General features: G+C 39.5%; 1 protein-coding gene across 1 annotated transcript; it reads left to right on the plus strand.

Moving 5' to 3' along the window:
• The first annotated feature begins 716 nt into the window (after positions 1-716).
• On the plus strand, positions 717-8002 carry calm1 (calmodulin 1 (phosphorylase kinase, delta)). Its single transcript, NM_001008159.2, is given in 6 exon segments — positions 717-824; positions 3087-3117; positions 3556-3699; positions 4354-4460; positions 5558-5693; positions 7108-8002. Coding segments are annotated over 6 exon segments (450 nt in total). The 5' UTR covers positions 717-821; the 3' UTR covers positions 7137-8002.
• Positions 8003-17907: the final 9905 nt, after the last annotated feature.

Below are 17907 nucleotides of genomic sequence, written 5' to 3' on the forward strand. Positions count from 1 at the left end.
GATTCTGTAACTTGTCATTTTACTGCTCCACCCCCTATACCCCAAACTTTCTGCAGCCTCTCCTTGCACCAAATTGCTTAGAAAACGTCATCCGCCCGCAGCAGCAGCAAAGAGGTATCTCCCGGGGGTGTAGTCAGACGCTGGTGAATTGGATGAGGAGTGTACTTGCTATTTCCCAACCTCATAAGGTCAAGTCATTGTGCGCCTACAGGAACCAGCTGGTATGTGCAGAAAGTAGGCCATTTCTTTGCAATCTATATGCGTGGAGCTGAGTAGGTTTTGGACTCTCATACCAAGTTAAACGCAAAACAGCCTAAAATAACTTGCTGTTATGCTAGTCCATCTCTTATGGGCTTTTTATTAAAATAAAGCTGTACCGACATCTCCGAGGTACCAAGCGTTAAACAGCAGTCATTGCGACTACAATCATTCCCGGTCTTCGGGCCTTCCATTCCCTCTCATCCCCCAACCAACCAACCAACCCGCACGGGTGCAGCTCCTGCCTGCAGTGTAACATACCACCAGCGCAGCTTGATAAGGGGCGTGGATATGTTTAACGTAGCGAACGAGCAGCATTGTAATTCCACTGGTGGGTGTGGTTATGCAGGTGATGGGCGTGTTCAGCAGCCGCAGTACCGGCCGGATCTCGGGTAATGTGTGGCCGTTGGCGGAGGGATACGCGTATATAAAGGCGTGAGGCTTCAACTCACACCCCTAGCACTCTGTGGATCTGCGTGAGTTGGTTGGGGTTCTTCTAGCAGCTTTGTGGAGACCCTAGGAGTAACTCATTCCGTATTCTTCACGGACATCCCGAGACCGCCATGGTAGGTACCGGAGGTGTATATGCATTGTTGTGAGCAGGTCGTTTCAACCTTTGCCTGTGGAAACGAAGGATACGGCTCCTATTTGGCAGGGGAAGTAATACCTTACTATGGATGTGCTGTTACGTTTTGTTGCTTTGGGATACAGGCTCTACACATATGATCTAGGTAACTAACGCCCTTACGCAGTAAAATAGGTAGTGAAGAGGCTGCCGCAGAATGCAGAACGGTGAGCTTTCAGTTCGCGGGTAGAGAGAAGGCGCGTTGCCGGCTCTGTCATTTCCGCGCTTCTCAGGTGTAGTGTACTGGTGCGCGAACCCGCCGAGCGCCCCGCCCTTCTCTGCGGCCGACACCCTGCAGGGCGGAGATCCCTGGGCGCCATCACCCTACAGGGCGTTCAGGGTTGGGTGTATTGGCTTATGCTCTATTGAGGCGAATCCCCGCGCATGTGCTGTTGGGGCCTCACTCGCACATATAAAAATAGCCCGGATCCCGGGGACTTAGCTGTTAGATGTTGGGCTGATTCGGTATAGTGTGTGCGGTATGTGCTATGGCTGCCTGATGGCTTACCTAATGGCACATGTTGGAGGGAACGCCCTAGTTTGATCTGTATATAGCGGGCTATGGCAGGGGCTGCCTCTACTGACTGACCTCAGGGCGTGTGATTCCTCTCTATTAGCGTGGCTTCATGACGTGTCACTCATTGTGTTGTTGCTGAAGCACAGGGTGTTTCCTCTCTATACAGGGCTTCCTTGTCCCTTGGGCAAATGGAAATAAGCTTACATACAGTAAAGTTATACGTAAGCTGCTCCTGGATCACCTTATCCTATAAAGGATGCATGTCTGAGACTGTGTATTCTCCTTTATTTGATTTAAACGCCTTTACTTGGCCAGTTCAATGGCTATTGCCCATATTGGTTGTGCAGACCTGTGTAGTCAACCCCTTCAAGGCAAACTGTTAGTGGTGTTCATGCACTTGCCTAATTAGGAGTGTGCTGGTGTTACTTACATTTGCTCACTGCCCAATAATTCTGACAGAACTAATAGCCATCAAACCAGAATAGTTACTGTTTTTGTTTTTTCATTTGCTTGCAGAGATGCTACACAGTTATAGTTTTAGGTTATTTCTTTAGGTAGTCATAGGCAATGTTAGAAACTCAAGTTTTAATTATATTATACCATAAGGTATATAAAAATTTGTCACCTTGTGGTTTTGTCTGGCTCACACTTTGAGTGGCTTGGTGCTTAAAAGGAGGAGCTGGGAATCCCTTTAGGCATTGAAATGTACTGTTTCAAAAAATTATTGTGCTGTCTTTAATTTTGACTGGGCCTATAGACCTATGCTTCGATAGGGGACGGTTTTACATTCTGAGTAAAACTTCCAGTAGAATTGCTGTAGGATAAGCATCCCTATGTAGGTTTCTAGGGAACATCATGACTGATGTTGAAACGGGCTTCGGTACTTCTGCTTTAGTTATTAAGACATTATTGGTGTTTGTTATCTAGTTCTGGTCCCTGGCACTGAAGCAGAGGTTGGCTTTCCTGGTCTGTTAATAATTTGCCTTCTGCTACATTATTCCAAAAGCCAGAACCACAAATTCAGAGAATATAAAGCAGCCAGATACTGTTTTTATTAAGTATACAAATAGCTTTAAATCCATTGTGAATGTTTCCCTTATATTGGAAAGTTGCCTAGTGCATTTCTTTCGTTATGTAAGTTTTTGGGTGCAGAGGCTTTTTAAGGCAGTAGAATTTTTCAAAGATGAAACCTTTAAATAGGATACCTGATATCTTTTATTTTATGTTTAGCACAGTTATTCCCTAGGGTACCAGTAGCCAGTGCATTCAATATACTTATGGTATAAATAGTTTATTTGCAATGCACTATTATACCATAATATATAATATTATATAATATGGTATATGGGTACTTGTAGCCTTAAACAGCATGTAGATCATAATGCTTGTGTTTTTGGCCTTTTAAGCCTTGAAAGTCATTTTTGCTGTACTACATAGTTAATTCACTTAATAAAATGTGAGAAGTGGTTTCTTACCTATGTCATTCCTAACGAGACAAAATTTGTTTAAAACTACACCACATATTAGGTATAATATATGTATGTAATGTATATTATGGCTATGCATGTAAGTAAAGAACCGTGGTTTCACATGGCTAATTGTACAAAGTAAACTAAGATGAAACAAAAATTCTTCATTGTGTACATCTTGTGACCTAACCTTGTTGTGTTTTGCCATCTTTGATAGGCTGATCAACTGACAGAAGAGCAGATTGCTGGTAAGTTTATGGAGGTCCACAGTATTTAGTAACTACTCAACTTTGGAATCCTTTTAGCTTTGTAAGGTTATGCAGTTACTCCCATTCTTGGGTCTGTTTAAATTATCTTCATATTCCCTTTAAAGAATATTTATAAGTTCATGGTGCCATAAATGCTATATTGGCATGGAAGTTTGTGTCCAGCGGTTGCTGACACATTCTACAGCTTTTTACAAAGACTATACATCATTCACTGCTCCAGTGCTGCTTACAATTTAAGGTCCTGTTCACAAATTGAGCATTGAATGCTTTGAAACTTAAGTCAATGTGACCCCTTCAGTGACTGTCTAGAATCTGATGTAAAAGTTGCTTTGAGCTTAAGGAGAAAATATAATTTTTTTCTAATATTTTTAATTAATATACTTTAATTCTCACAAATATTATTTTTCCTCCTAACAGAATTTAAGGAGGCTTTCTCCTTGTTTGACAAAGATGGTGATGGTACCATCACAACTAAAGAACTTGGGACAGTTATGAGATCTCTTGGTCAGAACCCAACAGAGGCTGAGCTTCAAGATATGATCAATGAAGTAGATGCTGATGGTAAGCTTTTGGAAGGTCAAGATATCTTAAACCATGTTCAAGAAATTATCATCATGTGCTTAGAGGTATTGAATAGCTGAAACATTCTGTTTATAAATAACCTGTTAGCTTTATGATTGTAGTAGATGTAATTTAGTACTCTAGTTCTACTTTAACAAGCTAGAGTCTAGTGATTTGCAGTAGCCCTGCAATAGTGGTGATCCATGGTATCCTGAGCAGGGGTGGGGGGTGGAAATATGAACCTTAGCAGTCGGTAAACGTTGTTCCTTAACTAATGCAGGCCCAGAGTATCTTTGGAGATTCAGATCTTCCCTGCTTTAAGGTTGTGGTTGCCTTGGGCTAGTACAAAAACATGAAACCTAAGGTGTATATTTAAACTAAGTCTTTGTGCTCTTGTTCTTATTTAATTGCCCCTATTCTCAGTAACTGAACACTTTGACCCTATCAAACATACTACAATTTATAACTAATACTACATTGATTTGAATGGGAATCTCCTGAATGCACCTCTCGGGGAAAGTGGTTTAAGAGAGTATTACATAAATTTAAATTAACTGTTCATTTGCCAGTACTCCATCTGCTTTACCACCTTCTAGCTTCAAATCCTGTTTTACTCACAGCGGTAGTAATTGACTTGTGACACTTTTTCTTCAGGCAATGGAACAATCGACTTTCCAGAATTCCTAACCATGATGGCAAGAAAAATGAAAGATACAGATAGTGAGGAGGAAATTCGTGAGGCATTCAGAGTTTTTGACAAGGTAGAGATTCTAAGCGCACAAAGACTTGGCTATTTAATAAAACCTCAATTTAGCATCTTTTATGTAATTGTATATGGGTGCTTGCATCACAGTGATGTTATATAGTAGTACTTTATATTCATGATTTACAGTTATTAAATGCCTGGTGCTGCTCACAATCATGGCAGCTTATTTGGCTTCAAGATGGCAGTCATCAAGGCTGATCAGTATGGCCTTTACCATTTCACTTTTCCTGTGCTGTAAAATAACCGAGGTGCCGATATACAAGAATGTAGTTGTGTTGGTTATAAACATTAATGTGTTTAAAATATTTTCCTAATAACTGCATAAATACTTTGGACTACCAAAAATTTTAAGTAATCAGAGGGCAAGTAACTAAAAATTGTTTGAATGTACACATTTGGTTTGAACCTAAGCATTTTAGTGTGTGTGTGTCTCCATAGTGCAGTCCCATTATAATGTAAGCCTAATCTGGAAAGCTATAGAATACACTGTTAGAATGTATGTGCTGATGAATGTTCCAAGTAAAATGTTTTCTGTTCATAGGATAAAAACCTATGTTACAAATAGGTCTGTTTTTGCAAAAAGGAGAGTTATGGCATGTGCTTGTCTGTAGCCATCTCAATTTTTAAAACCCTTGCTGGTTGAGCACTGCAGGCAGCATCTCCCAAGTGATACTGTGGGAATTTCACATTCCCCATAGCATTGTCTGTAGTCTGCACTGCACAAAGTGCTAGAGTGATGGTAGTGCAGTTTATGGAGCAGGCATCCCGTGGTATTACAGGTCACATTGAAATGCTTACTGGCATAGAAATTGCTGTGCCATGCTCTGCAACTATATCCTCACAAGCTACATCTAAATTAGAACTTTTGTGACTTACTAACTAGTTAGCTATGGTTTTAAATAACTACCACTTACTCCTCAAAAGAGAGTCAAAAATTAAGTCTCTTAGGCTAATGCCACATGGCATCTTCTCTGCCTGAAGATAAGCGCATGCCAAGAATATGCCCTGTATGGCATTAGCCATCACTCATGTGACGTGATGTTGACAAGGAAAAATGGCAATATTTTCATCTTTTTGTTCTTGTATTTGTAGGATGGCAATGGTTACATTAGTGCAGCAGAGCTCCGCCATGTAATGACTAATCTAGGAGAAAAATTAACAGATGAAGAAGTAGATGAAATGATCAGGGAAGCAGATATAGATGGTGATGGCCAAGTCAACTACGAAGGTAAAACATTTTTAATTTTTTTTTTTTATAAAATAAAAAATATCTAACTTTGTGTCTCAATGTATCAAGAAACTCGTACCTATTTTTCCTAAATGAGTTATTGATATATGGACATGTAATAAAACTTACTGCAGATTCACAGCTATTGCAAGTTAGAATTCAAAGGTCTAATTGATTTATTTTTGAGAACTGGGCTGGCGTTGCATCTGCTACTAAGTTCTATCCCTTTATTATCATGAAAAATTGTTTTGGGGGAAGCGTTTGCATGTAAGCTATGGCAACCAATCATTGCCTGCTTTCAAATAGCATCTCCGTAAATATTTTCTGGCTGCTAGCTGTATAAGTTACTAGACCTGACAAATTCATTACTTAAATACTTTCAACTCTTGTTGCAAAGAAATTGTAGACTTCCAAACACCTTAAGGGTGTTACTATCAAACAGTAGCAGGATCTTTCTCGGTGAGCATTTATATGCAAGGACCAATACACCTGTATATGACAGCCTATGCACAAGGATAGCCAAATGCTGCAGAGAAACTTCCACTCCACTTTTTTTATTATTATTATTTATTATTAGGCTAACAATACAGCATGACAAGTAATTGAAAAGTGCTGACAATATTTTAGTTTAACTGTGATGGCCATGCCCAGATAGTTGGCTAGTATGGTCAAAATAGTCAAAACTGCCGGACCAGGCCTGACAGTGTTGGCATATTAATTTAAACAATGTAACTTAGCCAAAAGTCAAATTGCAAAAGTATCCAGAATGTTTTGTGGTGACTGGTGGCCATCTGTTTATAGTACTCTGGTCATGCCCACTTAAAAGCTTAGTTACCAAACTTCCTGGAGCCTGGGTCAGGTGTGTACATAATAGAAGCTGGGCTTCCACTCTGTTTTGCATGTGCCTGCCTTGAGCGAAGAAGTTGGCTACAAAGGTACTTGGGCTGGTCAATTTTTAGCAAGTAAAAACATCTGGCAGTGATTATACCTTTCGTTATTCCAAGGGGGGTAATTAATCCTTTACCACTGTTTCAGAACTGCAGATGTGTTCTGTCTTGCTGCCTTCAAAACACCAGCCTGCCTGCCTTAGGCCCCCTACATACAGATGTTTCAGTTTATCTTGTACTTGTGGGCTCTGCAGCCCCCCCCAAGTACAAGATATGTTTAAGAAAAAAAAAAAATTGGTCTGTTAACTCTTAATTACAGTGCAGTGGAAAGCATCATAACGCCGCATGAACACCTACTAAACACCCATGTGTAAAGGCCCTTGGTGTGTTATGTAGCTCATCAACTAGTTGTACTATTTCTGTAATAGTTCTGGCTAAAAATGTCAATCTCTTAAGTGTTTGAATCCTATAGCTTCCTTTTTCTGGCTGTGTTTTTAAAACGTTTTCACTTTTTTTTTTTCTTCTAGAATTCGTACAGATGATGACTGCAAAATGAAGCCTCCTCACCTTTTTCCCCTCTAGAAGAATCAAATTGAATCTTTTACTTACCTCTTGCAAAAATGTTCATTTACTCATTCTGTTTCTGTATAGCAAAACTGAATGTCAAGAAATACCTTATGTCCACAAAAATCTGCATGTAATGGTTGGTGGTCCTGTTCCCAAAAGATCAGTCTAAACATCAGTTTTACAGTATATTAATACTTGTACTACCTTAAACAACAAGGAAGCACTTAGTGGACTCCTTACGTTCCATTTGCTAATGATTACTCCACTGTTTGGGCTGGCCAGTTTTACATGCATGCAGCTTGACAATTGAGCACAGTCAGATCTTTGTATTTAAAACAGATGAAAAAAAAAAAGAAAAAAAAAAACTCAATCCACTATCTTTGGTGGAGTATGTTTCAATTTGTAGTGTAAATTGTCATAGCTGGTTTACTTTAAAATTGGTTTATACCTCAGAATGGTATGCAGCAAAATGGCTGAAGGATGCAAATTGTGAGGAAAGCCCCTAATGGTTGAATGGTTCTTTTGTACTTGGTGTGCTCCCAATATCTAACTATGGATGGCATGTCTGTTCTAATATTGGTTTAACATTATTTGCATTGCACTAAAGTGAAACGGGTGTCAGGCTGTTACCGTTCACAAAATTTTTAAGAATCCTTCACCAAGCAGAGCATTTTTGGACTCATTTTAAAATCTGTACCTGACTTGGAGCCTGGCAGAGTAACCTATACCTATATAGGACTTCAGCACAACAATCAACATGGCTGTTCAAGAAATGTCAATGTCCATTCCAAGTTGTAAATTCTAGTTTTTTTTTTTTGTTTTTGTTTTTTTTCCAATAAAAGACCATTATCGTAATTTTTTTTGTTGTAAAACTTAATTTATTCATCCATGTACAGTTTTATTTTCATTGTTTCACTAGCTGAAGATACTCCTAGTTGCATATGTAATGTCTTCCCTTCTATATCTTCATCCCTTATCTAGTATTGATACTTTGGTTGTAATCTTAGTGAAGGCTGTTACCATGTGTAAACCTTTTGCTGGTGGGCAGGTTTGTGATGCCATGCGCTGCTAACAGTTGCACCATCAGCAGAGATTATGCTGTAAATAGCCATGTTTTGTTCTACCGAATGCTTAGTTTTTTGCAATGTGTCTGAGTATCACTTACTGTTTGCATCGATCTATACTTTAGACTTTTGTGACTTTTTTTTTTTTTTTTTTAAGGCACTGCACATTAAACCATTTTTGCATGCACAAACCAGTACAGACCTGTAATGGCACATTCTAGCTGTAAAATGAACTTGTTTTGAGGAATAAAAGTGTAAATCCTAGGTATTAATCTGTGTTAAAGCCTAGTCAGTGATTTTCCTTCATGCTTTTATGTTGAGTTACAGCTTCAAATCAAAGCTGTTAATTGACCCATATTGCTCTGGTTTTTGGCCCCAGCTTGATGGTACTGTGGCTTTGTTGCACAGATTGAGTTGTGTGTGTGTATACAGTATAATGGGGGAGGCACCCAGGTGTGTGGTTTCATGACCCCAGACCATGCATATGATGACCTGTGGGGTTAATGCAGCAAATTCACATCCTCTGTACAAATGTGTACCACTTCTGTTGCATAATTTAAGGGACTTCAGATGGTATAACTAGAAGATCTGTCAGCTTCACGCAGTGGCGTCTAATATAAAGCTAAGTAAGCGGTGCTGTTACTGATATCTTGGTGGTTTAATGGCAAATTTTAAGAAGGATATGCACTAGCTTGTGCACACTGTAAAAAAAGAAAAATGCATGCTGTTTCCAGTTGTATTAAGCTGTGATGAACACAAATTTATTTCTACTGTAGTGTACAGCTGCATTGTTTCCTTCCCATTCAATATTTGTCCAGTGAGACTTGGCTTGTAGTGACAAAAGCTGTATAGCAACACCATATCTAAAAGTAAGTCGTCCACCATAATGTCAATTTTATCTAGGGAGCATACTATTCAACTGTATACGCTTACTAGAGCAGCTTTTGGAGTACCTACACTAATGAATACCTATGAAATCAAAATTGCAAACGGCTAAAATAAAGTGGAACAGCTTGAAAACTGGCTTCACGTGTGTGCTGTTTGTTTACACATGACAAGTATATGCAGATATAAAGATTATTCCAAGGTAATGGGTACAGCTACCTAATCCGTGCCCCCACCCTTCGTGATAAACAGCATGACTGTTATGAACAGAAAGCCAAAGAACATGGCATTAGAGGGCCTAATCCATCTAACAGTGTGAATGGGCAGTAAAAAAAAAAAAAAGTCCTACACACCAATGGACAACTCGTTGATCTGCAATTTTGGCTATAAGGTTTTTTTTTTGTTTTTTTAAAGCTTGGGCCCTGTAAGTTTACAGCCAGTAAGGGTTCTTACAAGTGCATTAGTGTGGGTGCAGTGCTAAACTTCTCCTTGCCTTTTACTACAGAGCCTGTGGTAGTTGTTTGCTCACACTCTAGGGCAATACATGCTAAGCCTTTGGGGGGTGGAAATGGATGGGTGTGAAGAACTGGATTAGCAATGGCTGTCATGTATTGCAACTGACTAAACTAATAAAGCCAAATTAAAATCAAACTTTATTTGTGGTTTTTAAATATATGGGATAAGGCTATCATTTAATGGCTGGACTGCAGGACAGACTTTGGTCAGATAAATGTCTGAATAGGAAGGGAGATATGTCTAGTTTAGCAAAGAGAGAAGGATGAAAAGTAATAATAGTTTGGGGAGCATAACCATTTTAATCGGTTAATTCGCTCCAATAGGTTAAGACCAACTTGCGAAGTTGTTACCCAGTATTTGCACCAGTCAATCTATATTCTGTTCTTTAAACTTATTTGGGTCTTGATGGACACAATCCCCAAGGTCCTTCATCACCTTCACATATTCTAGACCTTTATGGGACATTTATAGGAGGAGTTTGCCTACTAATGTGCATGATAGATTTCTGCTAGTTAACCCATTTATGCCTCGATTTATGAATGTATCCTGAAGCCCATAGATCACCCATTAGTCACCTTGCCTCACATATTTAACTGAATTGAACACTTAATATCCAAGGAGACCACCACTCAAGGTATCCCCCCTCCATGCTAAATCAAGGACAATGCCATTGTTAGCAAGTAGTGAGAGATTTACAGGTAGTGCAGTCAGCGGGGTCTTCGTCTATTGATACTATAAGTGTCACTTAAAGGAACAGTAACACCAAAAAATGAAAGTGTATAAAAGTAACTAAAATATAATGTGCTGCTGCCCTGCACTGGTAAAAGTTGTGTGTTTACTTTAGAAAGTCTACTATAATTTATATAAATAAGCTGCTATGTAGCCATGGAGGCAGCCATTCAAAGGAGAAAAGGCACAGGCACATAGCAGATAACAGATACAACACTATTGTATTATACAGAACTTATCTGTTATCTGCAATGTAACCTGTGCCTTTTCTCCTTTTTTCCAGCTTGAATGGCTGCCCCCGTGACTACACAGCAGCTTATTATATAAATTATAGTAGTGTTACTGTAGCAAACACACCAGTTTTACCAGTGCAGGGCAACAGTGCATTATATATTTATTACTTTAAAGCTCTTTCATTTTTTGGAGTTACTGTTCCTTTAAGCTGATTCATAAAGTAAGTAGTTTAGGGGCCCAAAATGTGTTTATTAATCTTATACCAGTCTTGTTGTATACCATATGGATCTGGTGATTTCCCATTAAGGACAGAGCAAGTTAGTTTTGAAATTAACAGTGGTTGTTTTTTTCCAAAGCAGAATGTTTATATATACAGTATATTTGTGCTTCTATATTCTATTAGGGGCAGCTGCATCAAAATTAGAGCTCACCACAAATATTCACCCGCTAATTATATTTATCAATGGGCAATAGCTAGAGTTCATTGTTTGATAAATATGAAATCCCATAGAAAGCAGGTACATTTTTTGTGGTAAACTCACATTTGAATGCAAAATGTGATGATATGTCAGGTATGGGACCTGTTATGCAAAATCATCAGGATCTGGGGTTGTCCAGATAAAGGGTCTGTAATTTGAATCACCATATTTTGTCTACTAAAATCATGTAAACATTAAATAAACCCAATAGGATCGTTTTGTCTCCAATAAGGTTACATATATATATATATATATATATACCTCAGTTGGAATCAAGTACAAGGTTATATTTTATTACTCAGAGAAAAGGGGGAATTATTTTAAAAATGGGGGATACATGATAGAGTTGCTAGTTTATACTGCTAGCCATATGAAGTTTTGGGTGATACTATTGGTGTCCGATTAGGTTTACCTATATATTAATATTACCAATATTAGTAACATATCATTGTGTTTAAACATTGCTACCTGTTTCTTCATGTTGACTCCCACGTTCTGTTTTTTATATGGAAATTTCAAGCAGCTGTTTAACCAACAACTAAGGAAAGGAGCCTGCATTCCATGAATGCACCAGATTAGGTAAGACATTCACAAACTTGTGCCACAGAGCACTAAATGGCCAAACAGTATTTGATGAGTGAGCAGTATATTTACTTCCTTGTAGCAAAATTCCCTCTGCCTTCATAACAGCTTGTCAGGGCTCAAGAGAAATAATCCAGGGCATAGAACAGCAAAGGTACCTGACAATATCCAATTCAGTGTCTCGGTTGCCTTTTAAGTCCTTGATTCCTCCCAGTCCAGTTCAGACAAGGGGATTCCATGCATTCTTCTCAACTATAGCCTATTATCAAGCAGGGCCCAGTTGACTACGTGCTGTCGCTCAGAAAAACAGTGGCCCTAAGTAGCAGCAGTAGTTTAGGTTACACAGAAAGACATGCTGACTATATTTATCTGTTACTGGAGTGTAATGGGAGTTATAGATGTAAATTAGCCTGGGGAGAGCTACTTTTATCACCATGATACAGCCTATCAGATTGAGAGGGAGACCTGGCCACTTCCCAAAACTTTTACCCAGCTTTTTCAACAGTAAGTCCACATTAAATTCTTAAATTTGCTTAGACCCTTATAGACCTAAACCCCATGGTATTGGAATGACCCCACCCAATTTAGGCCTGTATGGATCACTGCTGGGGGGGGGGTGCCAGTCTATCAATGGGCATGGTAGTGGAGTCCTACCAGTTCACCCTTAGTCCTGAAATTACCCCAATTGATTCACTATCTTAAAGAGCTTTTTAAGGTACTTTTCTGCAACTGTCGGGTACATAAGGGCACTTATTATATTATTTGATAGAAATCAAACAGTATACTGCAGTGCACTGCAAATGAAGCCACTAAGGCTGATTTATAGAGAAAATAACTTTGCTGGAGGCATTCTGTGTTCCAAGGGGACAAAAGACAAGTGTTCACAGAAGGGATATGGAATAGCTGGCACAAGACAAAATTATCCATTATACCAGTGCTGTCCAACTTCTGCGGTGCCGAGGGCCGGAATTTCTCTAGCATACGTGGTGGAGGGCCGCTAATGGAAGCCAGTTTTGACCACTCCCCTTTTTAAACCACACCCACTTCAAACCACACCCATTTTATCACAATGGTGGTAGTGCAGCAAAAACCCAAATGCTTAGTCCTCACTGCGCGGATATCAACCGTTATTCATATATGAAAGAATTATATTATGTCATAAGACACCCCCTTAAATCCATATGCTCTCCTCACCTGTGGATAGCACAGCAACCCCCAGCACATAATTACACACCTTAGGGACCATTTATTGGCTATTTCCAACTACTAACAAACTCCCAGAACAAACCCCTGCCAGGTTCACCTCCCCCACAGGCAGCAAAGGGCAGGCAGAGTATAGCACACACAGGCAGCACAGGGCAGGTAGAGTATGGCACACACAGGCAGCAAAGGGCAGGCAGAGTATGGTATACACAGGCAGCATAGGGCAGGCAGAGTATGGCACACACAGGCAGCACTCTGCCTGCCCTATGCTGCCTGTAAGTGCTATATTCTGCCTGCCCTATGCTGCCTGTGTGTGCCATACTCTACCTGCCCTACCTGTATGTGCTATACCCTCCCTGCCCTATGCTGCCTATGTGTGCCATACACACAGGCAGCATAGGCCAGGCAGTACATACAATGTCTGAGGTGTGAACAGGAGAACAATGTGGGTGATTACAGCCTGAGCCTGAGGTGTGGTACAGAAGAACAGGAACAGCACCTCTTGTCTTTGTAGATTAAAATGCCTTTATTGCAAAGTTTTTTGGGGCAAACAACAACAGCAGCAACGTTTCAGGTCACATAAGACCTTTTATCAAGCTTGATAAAAGGTCTTATGTGACCTGAAACGTTGCTGCTGTTGTTGCTGTTCTTCTGTACCAGGATATGCCGATGGAAAGTGGCCATTGGGGAACTACTTCTAACTAATCACAAGGCTTGGTGCTGACTACTACTCTCCAAATTGAGCCTGAGGTGTGAACACTGCAGGGGGTGAACAATGTAGGGATTATAGCCTGAATCTGAGGTTAATCTTGGTACTGATACAATTTAAAGCTTATACAAAGCATCTAAGTCATCAAAGCAGCCAGACAGGTGGGGGGCCACACAGAGGGGGGTCGCGGGCCGCCAGTTGGACAGCACTGCATTATACAATGGTGTCCTGTTATTATTGATTTTATGTTGCAATTCAAAGGGGTAGATTAAACCAATTTCATACAATATCAGACAGTGAAATTTAAATGCATACTGTCATCCCATAACATTATTTCACACACAACAAATATTAGCATTTTGCAGCTTCTCTAAGCAAGGTATAATTTAAGCACCCTCTCTTGTAGTTAGACTTGTTGAACTCCTAATGAATTAAGCACTGAAAGGGCCATTCTCAATGACTGACAAGGGGACATCAACAGCAATTAGACCATGATTTAAACTTGAATCCGTACAAGTGAACTGAGATCCTAGGCATTTTGCTTAGCTAGGGGCAATCAAAAGTTCCTACATGATATAGCCCTAAAGCTGAGGTTGCCAGAACTATCCAGTTCAAGTTTCCCTTTGAGAGCCAAACTTTGGCCAAGACTCCCTTAGCTTATAACAAGGTTTCAAGATACAGGAAAACATCACAGTATAAGTCATACTTCAAACAATATCTAGGATAACAAACAATCTAGGAGAGCTAATAGGCATACAGCCATATTATACCCTAACTGATCTATATGACCTTCAGGCTGAGCCCCCCATGCCAATGTGCCAAGCTCCTCTGGGGACATGAGGCAGATACATTTGCATGCTGAGAGCCAGATGATGAAAAACAGGATAAATACCTGGATCCAAGATGTGCTTTTGAGCAGCTTAATTATAGATTGGGGGGGGGGGGGGGTATCATAGAGTATTATTTAAGGCTGTAATGTATTTTAGAAAAACACATACGGTTAAACCTGTTTAGTAAGACATCTGATATTCAGCAATTGAGGAAAACTTTTTCTATCTGCTGATAATGACACAGAATAACTATAAAGCCTAACCATGCATTACATGACCCTATCTAATGTAACCTGCAACAATACAGCAATGAAGATTAGAGGGTTTGCTGCCTAGAACCCCCCCCCCCCCGACCCCAAGAATGAAAAATACCTCTTTTAAATTAAATTAAGATTTTGTTTATAAGCATATATTGTGTTAAATAAAGGATACACCTTTTAATGCCTAAGTTATCATGTGTGTACCAGTCAAGCATATATTGTTTAGAAAACTTTTCTCAGTTTCAGTATTTTATATGTTGTCTTTTTTGTACTATTTATAATAAAATATAGGGGTCAAATTATCCCAGTCCTTTTTTATCCATTTTTTGGAAAGGGCCTGTAATTATAACCGACTTTTTAATATAGTTTATTCCAATTTTTACATTTCAATTATTTGCAAATGAGATTGCAATTGAAAGCACTTTGTTATGCTCAACTCTGCCTCTTCTTACATTAACAACAATCAAACAGAAATCAGCTCCTTTCATCCAAAACTCCACACAACAATGCCTTGTTAATAAAATATTTAAGTGTTATGAGTAGTCAGAGAGGTCAATAGCAAAGATATTGCTTAGAAATAAAACAGAACTGTAAATTCATCTCACCTTGCTCTTGGCTTTCTATAGCCAGCTATGTTTATATATATATATGCATATACAGCGCCCAATCACCCACAACACTATGCCTTAGTACACATTCCTTACATGGCATTTTAAGGCCACCTGTGCCACCACAGGCGGAGGGTGATTTTTTTGTTTGGGGAAGCTAAAGATGGGCCATACATAGACTGACCTAAAGCTAATGTAAGACTTAGTGGATTCACTGCTGACATCAAAAATGAACCTCCCAACTACCTCTTGCGGTTCCCACTGGCTTCCAGGGATCCTGTGCAAAAGTGCGGGTAGGAGTGCTTTTTTCATCCTAAAATGGTCAGGATGTAAAAGTATTCATAAAAGCACTTCTGTGAGGGGTTCTCCACCCATTTGCTTCAGTGATCAGTTAGCTTAAATGTGTTTTAGTTAGTTTTATAGAGAGAAAGAAAGTGGGTACTGACATCCCAGGCACCTTATACACAGTCAAATGCAGTCTATATTTAAAAAACCAGCACATTATATACAGTGACATACAAGTAGGTACTGGCACCCCAGGCACATTTTATGCAGTGAGATGCAATGGGTACTGATGCCAGATATTCACGCATGCGCTTGCACAATAACATTGGCACTGATACACAACTTCGGTTTGTTTCCCAGTTATGCAGTCGCATGAGGGCTCCACTGTAACTGACTAGAAATGAACATAACAGTGCCAAAAATAAGGAAAAATGTTAAGTGCAAAAAAACAACTATATAAAAGCAATCATTTTATGGGGAAAGAGTTAATTTAGGACTGGAGCAAGCATGATAGGAATATTATAGATGCCAGATGACAACAAACTATTTAATTTCAGCTAGTGCCAAGTAGGTTAGGGGAGGCTCAGCCCTCCCCTAGCCTTATTGAAAATCCACCTATGTGTGCCACCTTTTCTGACTTAGGTACTAATACACATAACTTATCAATTACCTGAAAATGTACATTGTGACAAATAATGGTTTTCCACTTCAGCAAAACCATTGGTTGTAAAATATGTGTACATATATTTTAAATGTTTAATGCTACAGTGTGCTTTTTCAAAAAATGTGGCAGAAAATCATACATATGCCATTAACCATTAACTCTTAACTACTGGAAAAGTTATTGGCAATGTTTATGTTTGCATGGGGGATTCAAATCCTAGTTCTTGTGCTTCTTCTTTCTGGAAAACAGCAGAAATGTTTATAGCAGAGATTTTAGCTTTTGGGCAATGTTACTTGTTTTCTGACCAAATCATCTGGTGCAAGCAATGCTATTCATGTCATATTATTGTGCACACTTGGGGTGTAGCGCTGCTGGTATTTTTAACTAGTGGAGAAAATGATTCCCTTGGATTGTCAAGTTAGGAGTAGAAATGGGAGACAGGTTTAAGTATGGGGCTGATATTAATATATTGGCTCAATTACTTGATCCAGGTATTTGAAGTTATATTTAGCCCATAGCTGAGGGTCTGGTACAGAGAGTAATTAAGGAAGTTGTGGTTTTTGCCACAGGGGTGTAAAAGCGGAGCAGTGATTGCCTTCCCAGGGGAAGTACTGAAGTTCAGCTTTCCAGGTTTGTTGTGTAGCTCTCATTAAGGGGGTGGGAGTTCTGTGACTCTTGGTGCCCAGGTACAGTAGGTTACTAAGGGCCTCACAGGAACCTATTATCTGGGTTTTAAGAATAGTAGCAGCATTTTGTGTGGATCGGGATACCCACCATCACACATTTACCAGCTTTGTAGCCTTTGAAGCAATAAAGAAATAAACTTGGGGCTGCTAGGCCTCTCATGTGCATAATGCTGTAATGTTGTTAGTGCCGTCTTCGGTTGTAGGCTGCCCAGGAGAGTGTTATCTTGAGTGATTCAGGTTCATTGATTCAGGTTTTTTACCATCTGAGAGTTCAGCAACTATTTACAGTTATGCCCTGTTTAATGCAATAGCATTTGAGTTGTACTTGCATCTTAGGTGATCGTAGCTCAGAAGCCTGGCAGTCAACATTACTGCCATTGTTTCACATTACATGTATTTATCTGCCACAAAAAATTTTAAAGAAAAATGACCTACACAAAGGTAATCTGCATGTCAGAGATTTCCCATCACACACCCCCCCAAGCTGTTCACTACTGTCATAAATGCTTCGCCACTCCTGCTAGAAGATTGCAATAAAACATAGATCATGTTCACACTAATAAGTTCAGTTAGCTCCGTTATTAGCTAATAGCTCAGTTATTTAGCTACATGCAGTTTATGTAAATCTTTGTGGATGGTTTGTAATTTTAATCTGTCTTTATCAGGAAGCTAATTATGATAGGATCTATGCCATCATATGTGAATGGTTTTTGTTTCAAAATGTTTCTGCAAGGGCCTCCAAGTATGAAGACAGTAAGAGCCACTTTAGTAGTAAACTGGTAAATTTGAGTGTATGACAAAGTAACATTCATGACATGCAAAAAAAGGAAAGGCAGAGAAGGTGTTACTGAACCAACAAGGTTTTAATTACAAGGCACTCTTGCTGCCACTCTGTGCCAACACTGGGCACTAGCACTAGGCATGACCACTTGCTATAGACTGGCCTATCGTGTACGCTAACAAACATATATCATACCACAGGCCATACACAGAACAGCAGGAAGTGAAAAGGAGCTGATAGCATAC

This window comes from Xenopus tropicalis, chromosome 8 (assembly GCF_000004195.4).
Source record: "Xenopus tropicalis strain Nigerian chromosome 8, UCB_Xtro_10.0, whole genome shotgun sequence".
NCBI classification, from domain to species: Eukaryota; Metazoa; Chordata; class Amphibia; order Anura; family Pipidae; genus Xenopus; species Xenopus tropicalis.